The sequence below is a fragment of the Salvelinus sp. IW2-2015 genome, unplaced genomic scaffold (genome assembly GCF_002910315.2).
Source record: "Salvelinus sp. IW2-2015 unplaced genomic scaffold, ASM291031v2 Un_scaffold2440, whole genome shotgun sequence".
NCBI lineage: Eukaryota > Metazoa > Chordata > Actinopteri > Salmoniformes > Salmonidae > Salvelinus > Salvelinus sp. IW2-2015.
The window spans coordinates 137,883-160,011 of NW_019943761.1; the positions used below are offsets into that span (position 1 = coordinate 137,883).

Genomic DNA, 22,129 nt, shown 5'->3' on the forward strand with positions numbered 1-22,129 from the left:
AGAGAGAGAGAGAGAGAGAGAGAGAGAGAGAGAGAGAGAGAGAGAGAGAGAGAGAGAGAGAGAGAGAGAGAGAGAGGAGAGATTGACGAGAGTAGATTGACGGGATAGAAAGAAAGCCCTGCTGTCACTTGCTAGTTTAGTGATTCCAGCTCCACTGAAGGCGACCGTCTTCCATTCTCCGTCCCATCCACCAGCTGTTTCTTCTGGCCTCTGTGGCCGCACAGTATGAGGCAGCCTACCATGGGCTTTAAGGAAAACTTCTCGGAGATTGATCCTGTCACTTTGAACCTCTGCATCCTTATCGCCAGCTATGTTATCTGCTTTGGTGTTCCTGATATCTTGTATAATGTATGACTGCCGGGGCAAGGATCCAACCAAGGAGTACGCGCCGGACCCTGTGCCTACCCAATCCCCATCAGACTGGTGTAATGCAGCAGACCACCCCTTCTCCCCAACATCAACGCTGGGACCAGACCAATATGGTCACCTCATATGAGCTCAGCCCAGTCCAGACTCAGGGAGAAGAAGAGCACCATGGTCTAGATTCTAGAAGGACTACTGTGGTCTGAAAACTCAGTCCACCACCTGTTGGAATTATCGCAGCGGGATAAACTTTTGTACATATATGTTTTTTAAAAATCTGTTTCTACATTTATTTTTTAGACTTATTTTTCCCTGGTGGCCAGGACAATGCTAGGATTGGACCTGCAGAAGACCAGTCTGAGACGGTAAGAGAGAGGCATGTGTGTGCAGTGTTGATGCACATGAAATCCGTCTTTTAGAAAGCTCTGGTGGATCACAGAAGCCTACAGCCTGTTCTAAAAGAAGAAATGTCACAACTGATAATCAACATGGAATTCAGAGCTGTAATTACATGTGGTTGTGTTGTTACACGACATGAGAGGGAAATGCATGACTGAGAAAAATGGTTGCGGTTTTCAAACCTATCTTTGCACGTAGCTCAATAGTTATTACACACACAAATGCTCAGTGTTTAAATTTGATACAAAGTATTACCAGTTATATTTTTATTTTTAAGAGAGACAGGTCTGTCCCCTTCAGTGAGCGTTCATTGTATCTTGCTTCACTACTTTGTCAAATGTTACTTGATAGACATTTGTATGATGCTCTGCTAGTGAATGTTTTCATCGATGAAGACTTATTGCCCTATCTCAATCAGGACTCAGGAGGAGTGTATTACAAAGTGTGCCCTGGCATTTTCAGATTAGGAAGTTGCCCAACATTTCCTCTATTGTTTATAGGCAAACTAAGGTAGCCATTAGCCAATTACATAACTTGACAGTGTTGAGTCTTATGAAGTAACCACCACAGTTCAGCCAAGTGCTGTCCAACCATGGTCTGACTTGTGAGGCCCAGATATTCTGTATTTTGAGACTTGCTTCTTTAATCGCTCCCCACCCGCCTGAGAAACAGGTTATTTATGGAGCCCATTTCAGATATGTACATGCTAACCCTTTGATGTCAAGACATGTGACTTATTCAGCCAACACAAGTTGATATATGTAAATAAATACATTAACAAATGCTATGTAAGCGTTTATATACAGTTAACTCATTAATTAAAGCTGTATTGAAGATACAAATGGTCAGAGTAACACATCAATCAATCAATATTGCATACTGTGTACTTTTTCTGAAGTGCTTATTGTTTTGTATAATTTCCCTGTATGAGTAGTAGCTTCCTGTACAAATGTTCCCTTATGAATAATGAAACTACAGACGCTTGATACAGACTACTCCTATCATCAAGCAAAAATAAAATACTTTCTTATAGTGTTTACTTTGATAATTGCTGAATCCTATCAGTGCATGTAAATATTACATGGACTGTTCCAATAAAGAGCTGCAGTATCTAATACTGATAAAGGTGTCTGCGCACACACATGGCTATTTCCTGACTGTAGGGTCCAGACTGCCCAGGCACTTCACTTTGGTGATACAGAGAGCAGCCATGCAGTGCCCGGATAAACCTGTATCTCTCGTGACACAGATACGATGGGAACATTGTATTCCCAACCCCACACCAGTCATAATGTAGTGCAGCTCTGCAGTGTACACGTGAAACGAGCAAAGTCCCATAGATATTTATTGATGTGACGCAGTGCTGTTACTGTAGGTCCTGAGTCCTGACTTTGCCTAATGTACAGTATATGACTCACTAAATAGCCAAACCTATGCACACATTCCTTGACTTGATGTTGTCTGATTCCAATGTGTTTCCTCTTTTATTCTGACTGGCAATGTTTCCATTTGGATCTGTGTTATAGGTATGAGAGACGCTAGAGAGAGTCTGTCTTTTGTTCTGTTGTCCTAATGCTGAAAGGGGAGAATGCATCCACAATGCAGGCCTCATGAGGACTCGCAGGTATGGATTGTCGTGGCCATACATTCTCCTCCGGAATTCACTAGGCCATCACAGACTCCATTGAACGACTACAGTATATTGAGAGACAGAGGTTGTGGCTAACACTTATCCAATTATTCAGTCAATCTGCTTGAATTAGGATCTCTAAAAGAGAGTGCAAGCTGAGGCTATAAACTGAATTAAGCCCTTGCATGTAATATAATTAAACGCAGTAATCATACATTCACTCGAAGGTGTGACGGAAACCCGTAGTAGTCACTGCCAAAACTAGCACCTGTACACACGAAATAGCTTTGCCCATGCCATCTACCTGGAGCATAAACAAATTAAGCTGTTTTCGTCCTTATACTTAGAAAGCTACATGTATGCACCCTGCCCTGAGCTGACACACCTGGCAAAGCAACTCCAATAGCTTGATTACAGTACAACAACATCAACACCTACAGTACCAATAGAAGATTACAGTACAAACATCAACACCTAAGTACCAATAGAAGATTACAGTACAACTAACATTTCACAGTCACATGAGTTAGCAGTTCCATATGAACGAGGTTCCCAGATGGCAATAATACAACATAACAAACCCTAACTCCGGCCTACCTTCGGAGCTACCAAGTATACAAAGAGGTCCTACAGTATCAGAACAAATCATATATCTACACATAGGCCCGTAGCCCAGTACAATAGAACGATTACTCACGCCATATACACCAACCGTAGTGCTCATCAACACCTACAGTACTAATAGAAGATTACAGTACAACAACATCAACACCTACAGTACCAATCGAAGATTACAGTACAACAGCATCAACACCTAGGGAATCACACCATCTCTTTATCAGTTATTGACAGAGAGAGACACTTATATTCTTGAAGTAATTTACTTGGGAAAATGTATTTCTCAAAAGCTGGAATCAAGAGATTCCAACTGATGAGAAACTAGCAATCTGAAAGGATCATGTTCTGATGAGTATTAAGATGTAAAAATAATTACCACTAAGATAGAATACCACAGAATCCCATGTAAGAATATACTGTATGGGAACAAATAATTGTACCATTTAGAAAAGGCAACATGTTGCAGGACAATGGGGCTCCTGAGGTCTAATGTGAACATAAATCCAAATGTTCCAAATATCTGAAAATGCTTGCAGTATTTTTGTCAACAGTGAAGAGCAATGTTGCACTAATTTATTAGCTGGGTGCAGGCCGGCTGTCATGCCTCTATGCAGACACTACACCAGTAATCCTTTGCTACAGGGGGAAATGTGCTTTACAGTTTAAGAACACGCCATACTCAGCTTGTTAGCTACTAGATCAATTCTGAWCTCTGTTGAGGCTGGGACACAACACAGGCTCTATCTTACTTTACAGCAGTTTGATTTATTGATTGAAATGGGCATTGACAGCATGGCTATAACATACACTAATATATCCACCATGCCATGAATTGCAAAAAGCAGCCATTTTATTTCCATCTCTTTACTGAAACCTCYAAGGGCATAGCTATGTATTTAGATGTTTAGCCTTTTCACATTGACAACATTGATTCATCAAGCATCTGAATATCACACCTTTACATTTCTTGTCATCTTTGTCAGACAGAATTAGTGTTGTTGTTATTCTAAGTGTGAMGATGGGAATATTCCGTYGCTTTTCCTAGAGGTGTTTCCGGCCTATTGTAATCCACAGTATTGGGATTCCCATGTCTTCCCTTTTTAYAGGTACTGRATTCCAGCATGAAACAGTAAACCAATTACAGAGCTGTTTAAKCCTGGCATCACGTGTCTTCACAAAGCCTCTGTTATCCTGTGGGTAGTCCCACCAGTGTCTGTCTTACAGTAGCCACTAAAGATGTCATATTAACAGCATGGCCTGCTGTGTGCATGTACAGTACAGTACATTGCTGTTGGGCAGTATGGAGCATTGTTTAGTACTGTTGATCTACATGGTGTAGGGAGCTTTTACATCCTGGCAGAGGGCTTTGTTGGGCGAGCTTTGAGTGTTTAAAAGCAATCAATGAAAATAGGTCACACACAGCCTTTACAGTATGTGTAGCCATAGTGTGACACAGAGGGTGATTCCTGTCAGATGCTTAACATAATACCTGACCTGAGGGACCTTAAACCACACTTCCTCTGTAACATGAGCTCTTCCACTTGCACTGCCGTTGTGGCTAGTGGAGTAAGTGAAATGGGTCTTCAGGTTGTTGACTGTGAGCAGAGTGGYGTAACGGAWGAACTCTGCATGTGCCTCTAACATGTAACAGTGTCAGAAATAGAACGAGCTAAACACTGTTTTATAGCATATTTAGAAACACAGGGACACTATGCTGAGCTGCTAAACCCTGTGTTTGTATGACAGAATGCCAACCTCCATGTCTCAGTCCTGTATCGCATTAGGGGTGTTAGCATGGCACCATGGGGGAACTGCAGCCTTGCAGCAAGAACAAGGAAACGCTAAACCCTAACATATGGCTGCTCGCATCCTCCCGTTGTCTCTGCTAATGTCATTCTTAAAAACCCTGCCTGCCTGCCACCACCTCAGCTGTACTTCCACAGCTCGTAAACCATGAGCTCCTCCTGGGCTGGATAAACCACATTTGAACTGTCCGATGCATGGTGTACCCTAGGGATAGGATCTTGTGRAAAAAGTGGATTTGACTTTCATGAACTACAATACACATTAGGCTAGGGCTACTTTTGTAATCCTTTGGCATCACAACATATAAAACCAGAGAGATGAATTCATACTTAGAGGCTTACCCGTCTGTCCAAATATAACATGTGAAATCTTTCTCTAAGGGGTTGGCTATACATCTTATTTATTCTGAGTTTACCAATGCAAATATTTAAAATGGATACATTTGGGAATGTMATCTTCTCATGCATAAATGTGCTGGTTATTAATAGTTCTGAAAGGTATTGTGCAATGCCACTGCGTTGAAGTTGAGTCAGTATGGGCTTATGTTTCACTCTGGTTGTAATAGCCCAAAGAGAAAAAAAACTGCAGGCATTTGTCAGTTTGAAACTCATTAAGCTTGCATATCGCACTTAAAGTCTTATGTAAACAGCTATGTGTTGTGTTATCTAATGCTGTTCCTGAATGATCCAGTTACATTACTGTCACTGTTATGTAACTCTATGGGTTAGAGAGTGCTCATCAGATACATTGATGAGTTACAATGCTGTCACTGTTATGTAACTTTATGGTTAGAGAGTGCTCATCAGATACCTTGCTTATGTGCAATTCAACATAGGCTAGCAGTACATTGTTTTGTGTCCTGTCCACATACAGCACAACACAATTACCCATAGGGACATATTTGCATCTGATAACATTGGGAATTAATCACTTTGCATGCAAGTATGCATCTGTTGAAACAGGCCTATGATGTAATATCAGTTTATTTGCTCAAGTTTATTGACACTGAGATAAAAAGTCAATACTAAAAGGCTGAATTTGGAAAAATAAATTATTCATTCATGACACAGGACATGATATTGGACTCTGAACAGAATACAAAAATAATTTTTGATGCATATTCAGATTTTCGTCACTAGTTGCCACACCCACAAGGTCATAAACCCCGGCAATTTATACAACTTCTCTTCTTGAAATTAAAATCTGATTTAAAAACGAACTCTAACATTAACATTAACCTTAACCACACTGCTAACCTTATGCCTAAACCCGAACCTTAATTTAAGACCAAAAAGCTACTTTTGGTTCTCATTAATTTTTTCGATAAAGCGTTTTAACTTTAGGGTTGTAGTAACTAGTGGAAACCCATATTTAGTGTTTGTTGCTGGTTGAAAAACAAAAGTAACTACTACTGTTACATCTGTCCATCATGGTGTTACAGATTTTGAGAACTCCTCCAGCCACCCACACTGTCATCAGATGTTTGATTGGTCTGATAGGACGAGGCCCCACACTTTTAGTGCTATTATTGGTTCAAGCATCCGTCATTCAAAATCTCTTTGCATGAACTAAACACATTTCAATCGTGAAAAAGGGAACAACGCCGGTGTCTACAAGGGGACACAAGTGTCAGGAGGATATGTATTTGCTAAAATGATAGTATTAATGTAATCGATTGAAGCTAGTTTATATTTGCAGCACAATGGTATTAAGGAAAATACTAAAATAGTGTCTTGATGTATTGATTTGGACTGGGGGTATCTTATTATGTGRACAGATGACTMATTAGTTGATGACGWTAGCTGGGCCTTCYCTTTCTCTTGTTTTGGCTAGCTTTCTAATTTCCCATTTGGCTAGCTTGCTGATTTCCTATTTTTGACTGTAGCTCGCTAGCTAAATCTTGCTTCGTGATTTCCTCCCTTCGTTTTGCGTGAAGGCATTGACATGAAGAGAGTGAACAGCCTTCAAAGGTGGGTTAGCTAAAAATGTGGRAGTTATCCAATGTTTGCATTATGATGAATTTAGCTATAGATAGATAGCTGGCATTCATTTATTCAGGCAAGTGGTTTTGTTAACGTAAGTGAACCTAGCTATTGGCATTTACTGAGCCTTATTCTTAGATGGATTGTTTCTTTGTAGCCATGAATGAAGCAGAAACATGGTTATTGTAGCATGCAGTACTATAGCCTACTAGCTACAATGTTTCCCACCAGGAAATGCGATATAGCGCAGGTAGATGGAATCCGGTAAAACAAGTCGCCATAATTGTCCAATCATGGCTTTGTAAATAATGGGTATATGTCCTTGATGAAGGGRAATTCCATGTTATCAGAGTGACGCTGAGACTCACTTTAAAATGTGTGGCAAATAAAAACGATTGATCGCAAAGTTTAAAAAAACATACACCTATATGCAAAAGTATAGTTTTAACAATTGCCACTGAACATTTTACAAAAATACTTATTTGAGGAACAGTGCAGATGCAAAGTTTGGAAACAGTATAACAGTAAAATCTCCCTCACTTTTTTATGTGACCACGTTTTTCAAAAACTCTATTAAATAAGTATTTCGAATTAAGATTCAAAGATGATTGCATTAAGAATTAGGTTTCAGCTATGATATGACARCTTGAGTATGAACAAATCTGTTTTGGTTATTGAACTACACTAAGTGAAGTGGATCAATACCRGGTAACAGAATGACTGTAACAGATTGACATCATGGGTCTGTACTATACAGAAATGTATAATTATGAATATCATTCTCTTCATTGTGATGTGTCCTATACAAAGGTAGAAACATGTAATATTCTCCTTTGCATGTTTGAGTAGTATTCTACACACTGGCTATTATTCAAAATGTTATTTTTAAAATGTATTTAACCCTAATGAGCTCTGCCTCCATACTTGACCAAATGTGGTTGGTCCAGATCGGACCAAATCTCTACCAATCATAGATGTCGATGTTTCACAGGTTTGGACATCACAGTACAGTAAATAAAAGTATAGTACAGTATAGTGCAGCAGAGTAGAGTATATAGTTCAATACAGCACAGTATAGTTCAGTCCAGAAGAGTATATTACATTATATGGTACTCTACTCATGTGCTCTACTGTACTGAACTCTACTTTCATCTCGGTGACCAGAAATCAAAGCCTTTGCATATTCCACATTTTTAGGATTTAAAATGTTGAAAAATTTATCTATGTCTTAATTTAAAAAAAAAATACACTCTTAGCTTTCATTTGGAACAAAATGTTATATGCTCTTATAAACTTCCGGTTGGTGCTGATGGGTCCTTTTACATGGAAATGACCTGAAACTAAACAAGTTTTCTTTTTTTCTTTGGTCAATCACTAAAATGTGAATGTACCAGTAGGCCTTCTTGTGTTAGTTATATGCTATTTTTCTTTGAGATGTACTGTATGTCAGTTTCTTGTCTTCTTGTGTTATTTTCCTGCTTCCTTCAATTGGCATGGCATACTGTTGCATGAACAACCCAGAAACAGTGTGGAAACAGCCCTGAATCAGGATAACCTCTAACACCGGTATTGTAACAGCTCCTAGTCCTCCCCGCTACCTGCCCCACTAACACTTGCTGCATGTTGCTGTATGTTTCAGGTTCATGAACAGGCGGGCCTCTGCTAACTGCCGCTACCAGCCCACCTGCTATGAGCATGCTGCAAACTGCTATACTCACGCGGTGAGTTCACSTTCCCTAAGTGTAGGCCTACTGTACAAAGACGGGTTTTCAAATGTCAGACCTCAATTGCTCTTTTTCCCATGCTTAATTCTATTGACGGAATTCTACCTGGTGTTGATAGGGTTATGGCGAAAACACATTTGACCAAAAACACTATCATTATAAACTACACTGAGTGTATGTTACAATGATAGTTTTCAACAGTTGGTAATGTTAATCTGTCTCCCTTTGTCTGTACCCTGCAGCTACTCATCGTACCAGCCGTTGTGGGCATGGCCCTGCTGCACCGGCTCTCAGACGACCGCTGGGAGAAGATCACAGCCTGGGTGTACGGCATGGGCCTMTGTGCCCTCTTCCTGGTCTCCACTGTGTTCCACATCATCACCTGGAAGAAGAGCCACATGAGGTGAGGAGGCAGAGGAATGTTCTATCACACTAGACCAGGGGTCTTCAACCTTTTCTTGCCAAGGGACCCCCTCCCAGGCAAAACGGCGACCCAGGGACCCCCTCCCAGGCAAAACGGCGACCCAGGGACCCCATCATACTTTAGCAAATATAATTTTTGACATGTCTTGTCTTATCATCAGGTGAATGGAAAGGAGAAGTAATCAACATTTTAAAATGAATAGATTTGTTTGATTATTTTGACCTCCCCACATTTGAATTGAAAGAGGAAGTGTAAACTCATAGCCTATTAGTTAGAAAGGTAACTCCAAACTCATTTTTGCAAAGAGCAGTTGCCTAGCGCTGGTTAGACAAAGGTTAGCCATGTGTTGGTAAAACTGAAAGTCCAAGCCAAGAGCTTACCAGCAGCACTTGTTGCAGTGGTAGCCTATTCGCGGGTGCTTATTCAAAGCCTATGTCAGATACTTCAGTGAGTTTAATTTGCAGTAACCGGTCTGACTACCTGAGTTATATTATACAGCACCCAGCACATAATAATTTTAATTGCATACTAGGTATGAGTGGGCAGATGCAATCAAAGACCAATGAGAGAAAAACTGAATGCTTGGTCTTGATTCTAGGTCTGTGGAGCACTGCTTTCATATGTGTGATAGAGTGGTCATCTATTTCTTCATCGCTGCCTCCTACACANAGAATATCAGTCTGTCCCTGATGTTTTTCCTGGAGAGAAGTGGCTTCTTTGCTGCCCTTCTTGACCCCAGGCCATCCTCCAAAAGTCTTCGCCTCACTGTGCGTGCAGATGCACTCACACCTGCCTGCTGCCATTCCTGAGCAAGCTCTGTACTGGTGGTGCCCCGATCCCGCAGCTGAATCAACTATAGGAGATGGTCCTGGCGCTTGCTGGACTTTCTTGGGCGCCCTGAAGCCTTCTTCACAACAATTGAACCGCTCTCTTTGAAGTTCTTGAAGATCCGATAAATGGTTGATTTAGGTGCAATCTTACTGGCACCAATATCCTTGCCTGTGAAGCCCTTTTTGTGCAAAGCAATGATGACGGCACATGTTTCCTTGCAGGTAACCATGATTGACAGAGGAAGAACAATGATTCCAAGCACCACCCTCCTTTTGAAGCTTCCAGTCTGTTATTCGAACTCAACCAGCATGACAGAGTGATCTCCAGCCTTGTCCTCGTCAACAGTCACACCTGTGTTAACGAGAGAATCACTGACATGATGTCAGCTGATCCTTTTGTGGCAGGGCTGAAATGCAGTGAAAATATTTTGGGGGGATTCAGTTCATTTTCATGGCAAAGAGGGACTTTGCAATTAATTGCAATTCATCTGATCACTCTTCATAACATTCTGGAGTATATGCAAATTGCCATCATACAAACTGAGACAGCAGACTTTGTGAAAATTAATATTTGTGTTACTCTAAACTTTTGGCCACGACTGTACAAAGACGGGTTTTCAAATGTCAGACCTAATTTTCTCTTTTTCCCATGCTTAATTCTATTGACAGAATTCTACCTGGTGTTGATAGGTTATGGAGAAAACACATTTYACCAAAAACACTATCATTGTAGACTACACTGAGTGTATGTTACAAGGATAGTTTTCAACAGTTGGTAATGTTAATCTGTCTCCCTTTGTCTGTACCCTGCAGCTACTCATCGTACCAGCCGTTGTGGGCATGGCCCTGCTGCACCGGCTCTCAGACGACCGCTGGGAGAAGATCACAGCCTGGGTGTACGGCATGGGCCTMTGTGCCCTCTTCCTGGTCTCCACTGTGTTCCACATCATCACCTGGAAGAAGAGCCACATGAGGTGAGGAGGCAGAGGAATGTTCTATCACACTAGACCAGGGGTCTTCAACCTTTTCTTGCCAACCTTTTCTTGCATAAGTTAGCAATTTTTTTTTTTTTTTTTTTACATGTCTTATCATCAGGTGAATGGAAAGGAGAAGTAATCAACATTTTAAAATTAATAGATTTGTTTATTATTATTATTATAGATTTGTTTATTATGATTATTTTGACCTCCCCACATTATAATTGAAAGATGAAGTGTAAACTCATAGCATATTAGTTAGAAAGGTAACTCCAAACTCATTTTCGCTAAGAGCAGCTGTTTAGCTGGTTAAACAAAGGTTAGCCATGTGTTAAAAATGAATGTCTAAGCCGAGAGCTTACCAGGTTTGATTACAGTAACCGGTCTGACTACCTGAGTTATATTATACAGCACATAATTTTAATTGCATACTAGGTATGAGTGGGCAGACACAATCAAAGAAATACTGAATGCTTGGTCTTGATTCTAGGTCTGTGGAGCACTGCTTTCATATGTGTGATAGAGTGGTCATCTATTTCTTCATCGCTGCCTCCTACACACCATGGTAAGTTCTATTTCTAATATTAATTTCCATATGTCACTTATGGGATGCATCTAAGGGGCGGATCGCAAGCTCGAAGTATCCAATCACACAGCGTCTGTTGGAGACAGAGTGACGAATGAGGTGAGCCCTCTCCTTCATAAAGGTAGCCACTCGCCTGCCAACTGGTCATTCTTGCCTCTACCTTGCGGAAGTGATCGCATTCACTAAAAGCTCTCCTCAGCACAACTAGATTCCTGTCTTTCTAGTGAACTGTTTTCAGGCGAACCGTGAGGTTAACGCTGCCGAACTTAGAACCTCAGCTCTTGTCGATTAGTGTTGAGTACTGACCGAAAGGAACATTTTTGCTTCGAGTAGAAGTTACTTTCTACTCGTTCAGCCTCCGGTTTTCAGGTAGTGCCACACGGCTAGCTACCGAGACTCGGTTAGCCCTCGCGTCGGCTAACTAGGTTAGCACACACCGTAAAGCTTTAATTAACCACTAACATATGTCCAGCTCCCGCCGCAATGCTTAAGCTAACCTGGCTAGCTAGCTACAAAGCAAGCTAACCACACCAGCCTTACTACCAGCAACACTGTACTATTGCTAGCGCTCTTCTCTTGTCTCGTTCAAATCTACTTTTACACGTTTGTATTAACTTCCTAATGTTGATGTCTTCACCCCTGCGGAAATCAAATTCGRATAATAAAAAGATCCCCATAAAAATCTGTCAATTTAAGCTAGATACGTTTTTTGTTGTTGCATTGGATGCGTATCAAGCCATCGCATTCGCCTTTGTAACACTTCCGCATCGGCGTTGAAAGGTGACCGAGCTAGAGCAGTGTTTGTAAGACCATGAGACATCCCGAAAATCGGTCTGCTCACAAAATCGTCTGTAGCGGCCGAACGGTTTGGGTTACAAACTATTATTGGCTACGACCTCCACAAGCATCTTGAGACTCGTCTGAAGTCMGTACTGCCGATCTGCCAACTTCTGTCTGTAGTGTCCGAACAGTTTGTGCTACACACTAATCTAACATACATGTCGGTTGTTTTGCTCTAGGACGCCCACAGGCCTCACAAGAATCGTCTGAAGGTCTCCTGTAGCAGTCGGAAAAATGTATGGAAGTAAATTATATATACAAAAATATGTAGACACCCCTTCAAATTGGTGGATTCAGCCATTTCAGCCACACCCGTTGATGACAGGTGTATAAAATCGACCACACAGCCATGCAATCTCCATAGACAAACATTGACAGTAGAATGGCCTTACTGAATAGCAACAGTAAGTGCTGTTATTGTGAAGTGGAAACGTCTAGGAAAAACAACTGGTCAGCCGTGAAGTGGCAGGCCGTAAAAATCGTCTGTCCTCTGTTGCAACACTCACTACCGAAGTCAAAACTACTACTGGAAGCAACGTCAGCGAAATAACTGTTCGTCGGGAGCTTCATGAAATGGGTTTCCATGGCATAGTGAATGCATAGTGACAACTTTAAAGTTTGGTGGAGGAAGAATAATGGTTTGGGGCTGTTTTTCATGGTTCGGGCTGGGCCCCTTAGTTCCAGTGAAGGGAAATCTTAACGCTATAGCATACAATGTCATTCCAGAAGATTCTGTGCTCCCAACTTTGTGGCAACAGTTTGGGGAAGGCCCTTTCCTGTTTCAGCATGACAATGCCCCTGTGCACAAAGTGACATCTATACAGAAACGGTTTGTCGATATCAGTGTTGAAGAACTTGAGCCCTGACCTCAAACCCATTGAACGTCTTTGGGATGAATTGGAACGCTGACAGTGAGCCAGGCCTAATCACCCAACATCAGTGCCCGACCTCACTAATGCTTTTGTGGCTGAATGGAAGCAAGTCCTCGCAGCAATGTTTCAACATCTAGTGGAAATCATTCCCAGAAGAGTGGAGGCTGTTATAGCAGTAAAAGGTGGACAAACTCCATATTAATGCCCATGATTTTGGAATGAGATGTTTGACGAGCAGGTGTCCACATACTTTTGGTCATGTAGTATATACAMTGCATTCGAAAAGTGTTCACTCTTTTTCCACATTTTGTTACGTTACAGCCTTATTCTAAAATGGGTTAAATAAAATATAAATCCTCATCAAGCTACACACAATACCCCATAATGGGCTCCTGAGTGGCGCAGCAGTCTAAGGCACTGCATCTCAGTGCTAGAGGCATCACTACAGATACAGCCTGGATTTGAACCAGGGTATCACAACCGGCCATGATTGGTAGTCCCATAGGGCAGCGCACAATTGGCCCAGCGTCGTCCAGGTTCTTAACTGACTTGCCTAGTTACATTTTTTTAAATGACAAAGCAAAAACTTTTTTTTCGAAATGCTTGCAAATCTATAAAAAAACAATACTTTATTTACATAAGTATTCAGACCCTTTGCTATGACACTCGAAATTGAGCTCAGGTGCATCCTGTTTCCATTGATCATCCTTGAGATGTTTCTACAACTTGATTGGAGTCCACCGAGACTCTTCCTAGAGCTGGCCTCCCAGCTAAACTGAGCAATCAGGGGAGAAGGGCCTTGGTCAGGGAGGTGACCAAGAAAGAACCCGATGGTCACTCTGACAGAGCTCCAGAGTTTCTATGTGGAGATGTGACAACCTTCCAGAAGGATAACCATCTCTGCAGCACCACCAATTAGGCCTTTATGGTTGAGTGGCCAGATGGAAGCAACTCCTCAGTAATTGCCAAAATGCCCGTAAAGGACTCAGACCATGAGAAATAAGATTCTCTGGTCTGATGAAACCAAAATTGAACTCTTTGGCCTGAATGCCAAGTGTCATGTCTGGAGGAAACCTGGCACCATCTCTACGATGAAGCATGGTGGTGGCAGCATCATGTTGTGGGGATGTTTTTCAGCGGCAGGGACTGGGAGACTAGTCAAGATCGAGGGAAAGATGATTGGAGCAAAGTACAGAGAGATCCTTGATGAAAAGTGCTCTGGAGCAGGTTAGGAAGGTTCACCTTCCAGCAGGACAATGACCCTAAGCACACAGCCAAGACAACGCAGGAGTGGCTTCAGGACAATGCTCTGAATGTCCTTGAGTGGCCCAGCCAGAGCCCGGACTTGAACCCGATCGAACATCTCTGGAGAGACCTGAAAATAGTTATGCAGCGACGCTCCCCATCCAACCTGACAGAGCTTGAGAGACTTTACAGATAAGAATGGGAGAAACTCCCCAAATACAGGTGTGCCAAGCTTGTATCGTCATAACCAAGAAGACTCGAGGCTGTAATCGCTGCCAAAGTACTGAGTACATGGTCTGAATACTTACGTAAATGTTATTTAAGTTTTTGTATTTTTTATGTATTTGCTAACATTTATGAAAACCTGTTTTTGCTTTGTCATTATGGAGTATTGTGTGTCGTTGGTGGGTGGGGGGGACTATTTAATKAATTTTAGAATAAGGCTGTAACGTAACAAAATGTGGAAAAGGTGAAGGGGTCTGAATACTTTCTGAATGCACTGTATATGGAGACTGTTTAGTGCCAAAAATAAGGGGTTAAATACATTTATCTGGGGCTATCTGTTGTACCATGTAGTCAATGTGTTTGTATGGGCCAATAGCAGTAAGGCTCAAAATAATTTTGAATTAAATACATTTTTTATATATTTTTTTGATAACTAAAGGGGTCTTAAAATTCCAAATCAATAGCAAAATGATCCTTGGTATGACCTTCTTTAAAATAATTCCATATAGCTTAGTAGTAGCTCAAGCCCCGATTTCTCTGTATCGATTGGCCAGCTCTGGAAAAATACTCCTATCCCGCATGGCCCCCGCTAAGAAACTGCTTCCCACGGTGACAGCCTGCCTCAGAGAGGCTAGGAGCTCATGGAATAAGCCCCTTACCAGCAGCATCCTGAATAGGGGTTCCCTAGCAAGGAAATGTATGATCTGGTTTTCACAACCCTCCCAAGGTGGAGCCGTCACTGGCGGACCACCTCCACCCCACACYSTGTGCTGCTAGCACTACTGGCACTTCCCTCCCTGGAAAGATGGATCACTTTATTGCCTCCATTTTCCATAAGACATACAGAGCTTTGGACCTTTAAATCTGAGAACTTAATGTGACCTCTTTATTGTTGGCCTACCAGGCAGAGTTACAGGAGGATGTGGGGGAAGCAACTGGATTCAGGTACTCTGAATCCAGTTTCTTGGGATGAGATCTGTATGGCTACAGATCTAAACCTCTGTGCCTCCCATAATGCCATCCAAGGCTGTGGTCATACTATGAGTCTGGTGGTGGTGGGAAAGTGGGCTCTTTGGCTAAGCTTATCCAGCTTGACAGACAAAGAAAAAGTGGACCCCCTAAGGGGGGCAAGAAGTGCCAGTCAAACTAGGTCACAGCCCTAAGTGGCAGAGGAGGATAGTGTCCAAAGCCTATGGCATCTCTCTCGGGTTTAACGTAAGCTGTCCCTCCCCCTCGCGTGACAGTGGTGAGGCACATCTGTAAAAAATAATAATAATATGTATACACTATTCCCTTTTGCAACAGCGCACTTTCGTGACATTGCTCACATGGGAAGATGGAGGATGTGCACTCTTACCACGAGTGCCATCCCCCTTGGACTCTCCGCTTGGCACCTTCTCAGGTTTTAGCCAGGGATGAAAAAGTTAGCATGTCCGTTCTCCCTCCGGTCTCTTCTGACATACGGAGCTGGATGACAGATTGTCTTTTGCTATTATACCATGGCTTCCTTATTTTTCCTTGCCTTAGCAACACAGTAAAAACCGGCTAATGTGGGCAACTCCTCGATACTACCACCAGGAGGCGCCATCACGAACTGAGCAAGGCAGGGGAGAAACCAAATCAAATCAAATTTTGCAGAAACCTTGCAGCTTTCTCTGTTTTCATAGTGACAAACAGGAAATCAGGTTTCCGGGGTTCACTTTAAGGACCAGTCTTTTTTGGGCAATTTTATGGCAACTTAGCTCTATTGATAGAAAACTATTTTTGTTGAGCTATAGGACAGTCAGTACAGCATTCCATATTCCAAAAATAAGAGGGGGGGAAATGGTTACCTTTGCTGGGCCCTGGAGCCCCAGACAGCAATCTGGTACACTAAGTCCAACGCGCTCTGGCGTTTGTTCCTTGTCCCGTTCTTACCTGCGCTTGGTTTGCGCAGTCTGAGATTAGGTCAGCTCCACCTTTGCTTTCTGAACGAGCGGCTGAGGAGATCTTCGCTCATTCTAACCCTCCCTTCCGGGGAAGGGCCAAAACAGACCAGACACATATAGGCAACTGCCAAAATAAAGGAAACACCAACATAAAGGGTCTTAATAGGGCGTTGGGCCTCCACGAGCCACCAGAACAGCTTCAATGTGCCTTGGCATATATTCTACAAGTGTCTGGAACTCTATTGAAGGGATGCGACACAATTCTTCCACAAGAGGCTTTGATGGTGGTGGAAACCACTGTCTCAGGCACCACTCCAGAATCTCCCATATTGGGTGGAGATCTGGTGACTCACTCTCTCTCTCACACACACACACACACACACACGCTTTAAACCCCCTATTCTTCTTTGAGACCCCTCTTTCAAAGACAATGAACTAATGGGCAACTGGGCATTTTTATATATGAGTATGATGGGATGTTAATTGCTTAATTAACTCAGGAACTACACCTGTGTGGAAGCACCTGCTTTCAATATGCTTTGTATCCCTCATTTTCTCAAGTGTTTCCTTTATTTTGGCAGTTACCTGTAGCTGATCTATTGCTTAGGATTAGGATCTGGGTAACCAGCATGTTTCCTTCTTTCTTTTGGCTACACCGGTTGCCACTGTTAGTCATTCCATTGGCCGGTCTCTCTTGCGCAAAGAACCCCGCTCGGTGACACGGCATAGCCATACCTATTGCCACCTGTAGTCCAAGAGGATCAAGCAGGTTTTGCAAGAAACATTCATGCTCATATGCCTTCGACCCATTGCGAGGTATCCTAGTTAACTGGGACACTCTTTGCCTCTCCCTCCGTGGTGTTATTATGCCCCGGGGTGAGCATGACACTCGCATGCTGGCACTTCAAACCAGTCCCTGAGAACCCGGCCTCCCCATCTATCCAGACTGACTCGAGAAGACACTGTTAGACGAGTCAACCCTATAATGGTCTTTTGGAGACCCTGTCCCTAAATTATGATTAGGCACCACTAGGGGTGGAAGTGACGGCACACCCTCTCAAGGGTAATGCCCTATGCTTTTTCTCTTTCCTAGGCCTGACACCCCCACTCTAAGCAGAGCGAGGTAACAGGCTTATCCCTGATCTTTGTCCCCTGCAATGGCCAGGTGCACCCTGGTTAGCGGAGACCACTCTCCTGCTCTATAACCAGTCCTGGTAGCCACTGTTATGCAGGGATCCACGGACCCTAACATACGGAAAGATTTGTACCCTCACCCAGTAGCCGTGACCCTCTGAGCATAGCCCGTGGGAGGATAAATCTGAATGCGACAAGCCGGCCACTCAAGATCTTTCACAATCCAGAGTGCCAGTGCCCCACATACATGCCCATTGTTTGGAGAAACAGACAATGCGTTTTTTGGAGAAGTGGTGTAACTTACACAGACCATTCCTTAAATGCTCCGTATGCTTCATTGCAGGACCTTTTTGGACAGAGGGAAGATCTCCAAACGTCCAGTTGACTGGTATCTCGCCTGTCACACAGGCCTCGACAGATGTTARACTTCTCTTTCTAACCCGCTTTACCGTCTGCCCTATGCCTACAAAACTAATAAGCGGCCTGTACTCACTGGCAGCCAACCTCTGCGTTTTTTTGTGGGCACCTCCCTGCAAAGGGAGGCCCCCTACATCGTTAACGGCTATATTGAGATAGTGTAGGCTATTGTATTGGAAAATATAATAGCAAGGTTACAGCCCAGAAGGMCTCATTCCACTAGAGATATGACTACCTCTTGGACACTGGTCTAAGGCATCTCCTTAGGGGAGATTTGCGCTATAGCGTGTTGGGCCACCCCTCATATGTTTGTGGTCTTCACCGACTGGATGTCACTGCACCTTCGTYGGGCATACTCCCTCAGTGTCATAGCCTCTGAGAGGTGATGCTGTTGGAGCTACCCTGGCTTCAGAGAGCATGTCTGTGTTATGGGAGTTGACCATATCCCATAAGTGACACATCYAAACAAGTATAAGAAATAWAYKWRRRSGMTWCTWMMYMAARKRMYGTMKMATGWGWKWKRGKMTMWSKRMMMTCYCKASWMRMCYKGYYKMWGKYYSYWSWWMYYAKAWYARRYYWWYMSWSSKGWMMGSRMSCSWMTYMSMKSSWMWYMGGWMSASKMSYMRRSKCKWRKMWCSKSWKTSMKRRKYWCWGWCMRRYWSWGARMSMYTYWMWRMSGKRWYTMWSKSSCRSRMWKSSSARKRRRKGMKAMWMKCKSWWYMRYARYSATGTCAKTGGTATTCTCATAGAACCGYGGTTACACAAGTAATTCAAAATGATCTCATGTATGTGATGAGGATCCTGTAGTTGGTATGTTTCCCTAGGCTYKAGTGTGGAATGAACATCATCTTTCTCTCCTGCCAGGTTGAATCTTCGTGAGCTTGGCCCACTCGCAGTTCACATGCGTTGGTTTGTATGGCTAATGGCTGCGGCAGGAACGATATACGTCTTCAACTACCACGAAAAGTCAGTATAATAACCTTTCTGCATTTTAATGATGCCTTTTTTGCAATGTAAATATAATTTTTTTTACTAAATCTTCAGTGGAGTAATTGGATATGTACAGACTACGGTCTCAATGAATCCTATAACAATGAAGCTGATGAACAGGGCCATTGTTATATCTGCTAACCATCATCACTTTTGTTCTCAATTTTGTAGTTTTTCTGGTGATAAAGTAGGTATTTTTTTAATATGGAATATTCTGTGTTTTTTTTGTTCTAGGTATAAAGTTGTTGAGCTCGCCTTCTATTTGACTATGGGTTTTTTCCCTGCGTTGGTTGTGACATCAATGGTAACGTACTCAGTTTTACATATTGACTTTCTGCTGTAATCTCCTTACTCAGTCACCACCTCACCACCCACACTCACAGCGGTAGTGGCAGTGCTGCTTACATTTGCATCTGCTGCTTACTGTTTGCTTTGACACTCTGTTTCGAGCTATCTGGCAGATGCACTAAACATGACCGATTTTACATAACTTAATTTAAAATGGCCCTAGAAAATCTGGAATCTGTCAATTCCACCAAACCAGTGTCTACATATGTGAAAACTGCCCATTTCTATGATCTGTGGTTAAAAAAAATAAGAAGGTCCTAAAAAATGCTTCTCTGTGACATCACAGGGTAGGAATAAAAGGGAAAACTGATTTTCAAAACCTGCAATGAGCTTCTTGCCCAAGGGAGGGTATTTTCTTGCTCCCCACGTCTCCGTCAATCTCATAGTGTTTGAAAATCACTGTTTTTAAAATGGTTCAACTTTTGATGATGTCATCTGGTAGAACTGTTCACTTCATTTTTTTTCTATAAAACTTAGAAATGGGCCGTTGACARTGGAGTTGTGCTGGAGATAGTGAAAATGAGGTTGAAAAGTGGTGGAGTTGTTCTAAGGTGCTCTATCGTTTTGCACCTTTGTAATGCCTACCGTCATCTGGTGTTCTTGCAAAAACAAGTTAATGAATTTGTTAATGTGTGTATTAGTGACTTACTATACATTATCAGTAGCATCCATCACCAAGGCGTAGTGATCACAGCCTCCATCACCACCCTTCACTTGTGTACCACTATATCCCTCAAACTCAACTCTGGACCTTGAAGCCAGTCCCACTGCATTTTTCATTATTCCCCTCTAATCAGGGGCTGATTTAGACCTGGGACACCAGCTGTGTGCAATTAATTATTAGGTAGGACAGAAAACCACTAGGCTCCGGACCTCGTAGGGTAAGAGTTGAATAGCCCTGCGCTATATGATCAGCAGAATATCTGTTGTTCAGCTTCCTATGCCCCCCTGTGGACTTCTTGTGGTAGTTCACTCAGACTCCAAAGGTTTTTAGGGGTTGTATTACTGTACTATATGCTGAACCTTGGAGAATAATATTCTAGTCCTTTACATGAGATTTTTCCACAAATTTTCCACAGAACAACACGGATGGACTGTATGAGTTGGCCTGTGGGGGACTCATCTATTGCCTGGGCGTGATCTTCTTCAAGTCGGACGGGGTCATCCCGTTTGCCCATGCCATCTGGCACGTGTTTGTGGCGCTGGCTGCAGCCGTGCACTACTACGCTATCTGGAAGTACCTCTACAGGAGTCCCCCTGCTAATACTATTCGGGACACCTGACCCCCACCGCGTCAAGTAGGCTAACTGAAAACACAGTGCCCTCCAGTGCCTCTCGACAGAGGCACCAGCTAATAAAGACTCCCACAACTGCCCACCGAGGATGCAACCACAGCCGGAAAGTTTACGAAAATGACCATGCATTGTTTACTGTTTCCAGGTAGGGAACAGTTTTTCGGTTTATCTTTGACTGTACAAATGTTGAACAAAGGTTATTTGTAATTCTGTTTTTGTACAACTGTTATTCAGTTGGAACCACCAAAACAACTAAAATGATCAACTTATGACTTCCATTTGGAAATTGTTCTCATCTTCTACACATAATGATACGTTGGGCTGTATTGATATCAGTGTTTTGTATCACTTCACATTCCATACTTAGTATCATCTGTCATTTGTAGTGATTTTGTCAGTCATCTTATTGATTGGAAAGCAGTTGGGAAGGACATTCAATTGAGTTGGGCTTTTCACTCTGAGGTAAATGTGCACTGTACACATTAGACACAAAATGTCTGAATCAGTATTTATCAGTATCTAACTAAGTGCAGTCTTATTTTTCAGAAGCACTTTTGTATGATAAGAACCGCAAAGAACTATTGGATATGATGTTTAATAAGTACTCTGATTTGTGTAATTTTATTCTTTCTCACAAATATGGAGCCTTCAGAAGGTGAGTATTTGAGTTGGTATAGCTTTTAAAAAGGGTCTCTGTGATTGGACTGAACTTCCAGAAAGATACAGTATTTACAGTACATCTGAGATGTCCTGTACTTCTGCACATATTATCACTGCTGACACTTTTATGGTATAGTAGATAGTTCCATTATATCACACACTTCCTGATTTAAAAACTCCTCACATTCTAAATTACCCTTCTGTTCTTTGTATTAATTTTAACCTGTTATGTGTTTTTGGATCTTTAATGGTACTGCATTCCCTACCTTTCTTTTGAGGAGTATTTGCCATTTCAGTTGAGAAACTATGAAGACCAGTACCATTATACTATGAAGTTGAATTGATTGAGAAARGTGMKATGTACAACCAACCCTATAATGATTTTTAATGYWTGGTAGATTTATCKATTTTTAGCTTTCTCACTTGTTTRTCAAATTGCCAGAGACAGTTTTTGGAACAGGTGTTCACAAATTMRCCTTGTGTAAAACACTGTACAGCCCTTGGTGAYCATGCCTTTGTTTTTCCCCTCCCTGACATTTTGTTAGCTATGCTAAGTGGAGAAATCAGATGATTTTGTTATGGATTGTAGCCATTCTGAAATGTCTTGCTCCCTTTACCACAATGTTTTGTAATATTTGTATATTCTGTTTTGGCACATGATCCCGTACTGGCCTTTTTAGGGAAAACATCTGCTTCTTGTTAACTCTCTACTTTATCCATTGGGTGTATTGGTGCTGTACATATAGAAAACAATGTTCACTCTGTAAGAAATGGGTAACTAATGTGTTGATGAAAAATAAATGCCCTCAACATCATTCCTTTCGTCTCAGTTTGTC

At 42.2% G+C, this 22,129-nt stretch overlaps 1 protein-coding gene across 2 annotated transcripts; it reads left to right on the plus strand.

Moving 5' to 3' along the window:
- The first annotated feature begins 655 nt into the window (after positions 1–655).
- mmd (monocyte to macrophage differentiation-associated) lies at positions 656–21,194 on the plus strand. 2 transcript variants are annotated; one of them, XM_024141204.2, is made up of 7 exons: positions 656–728; positions 8,438–8,519; positions 8,765–8,925; positions 11,244–11,318; positions 18,865–18,966; positions 19,225–19,294; positions 20,418–21,194. In XM_024141204.2, the coding sequence occupies exons 1-7, from the start codon at positions 691–693 to the stop codon at positions 20,619–20,621; spliced, it is 732 nt and encodes a 243-aa protein (XP_023996972.1). In that variant the 5' UTR covers positions 656–690; the 3' UTR covers positions 20,622–21,194. The 2 variants fall into 2 exon arrangements, with proteins under 2 accessions (XP_023996972.1, XP_023996973.1); XM_024141205.2 differs by lacking the exon at positions 656–728 and adding an exon at positions 6,403–6,786.
- Positions 21,195–22,129: the final 935 nt, after the last annotated feature.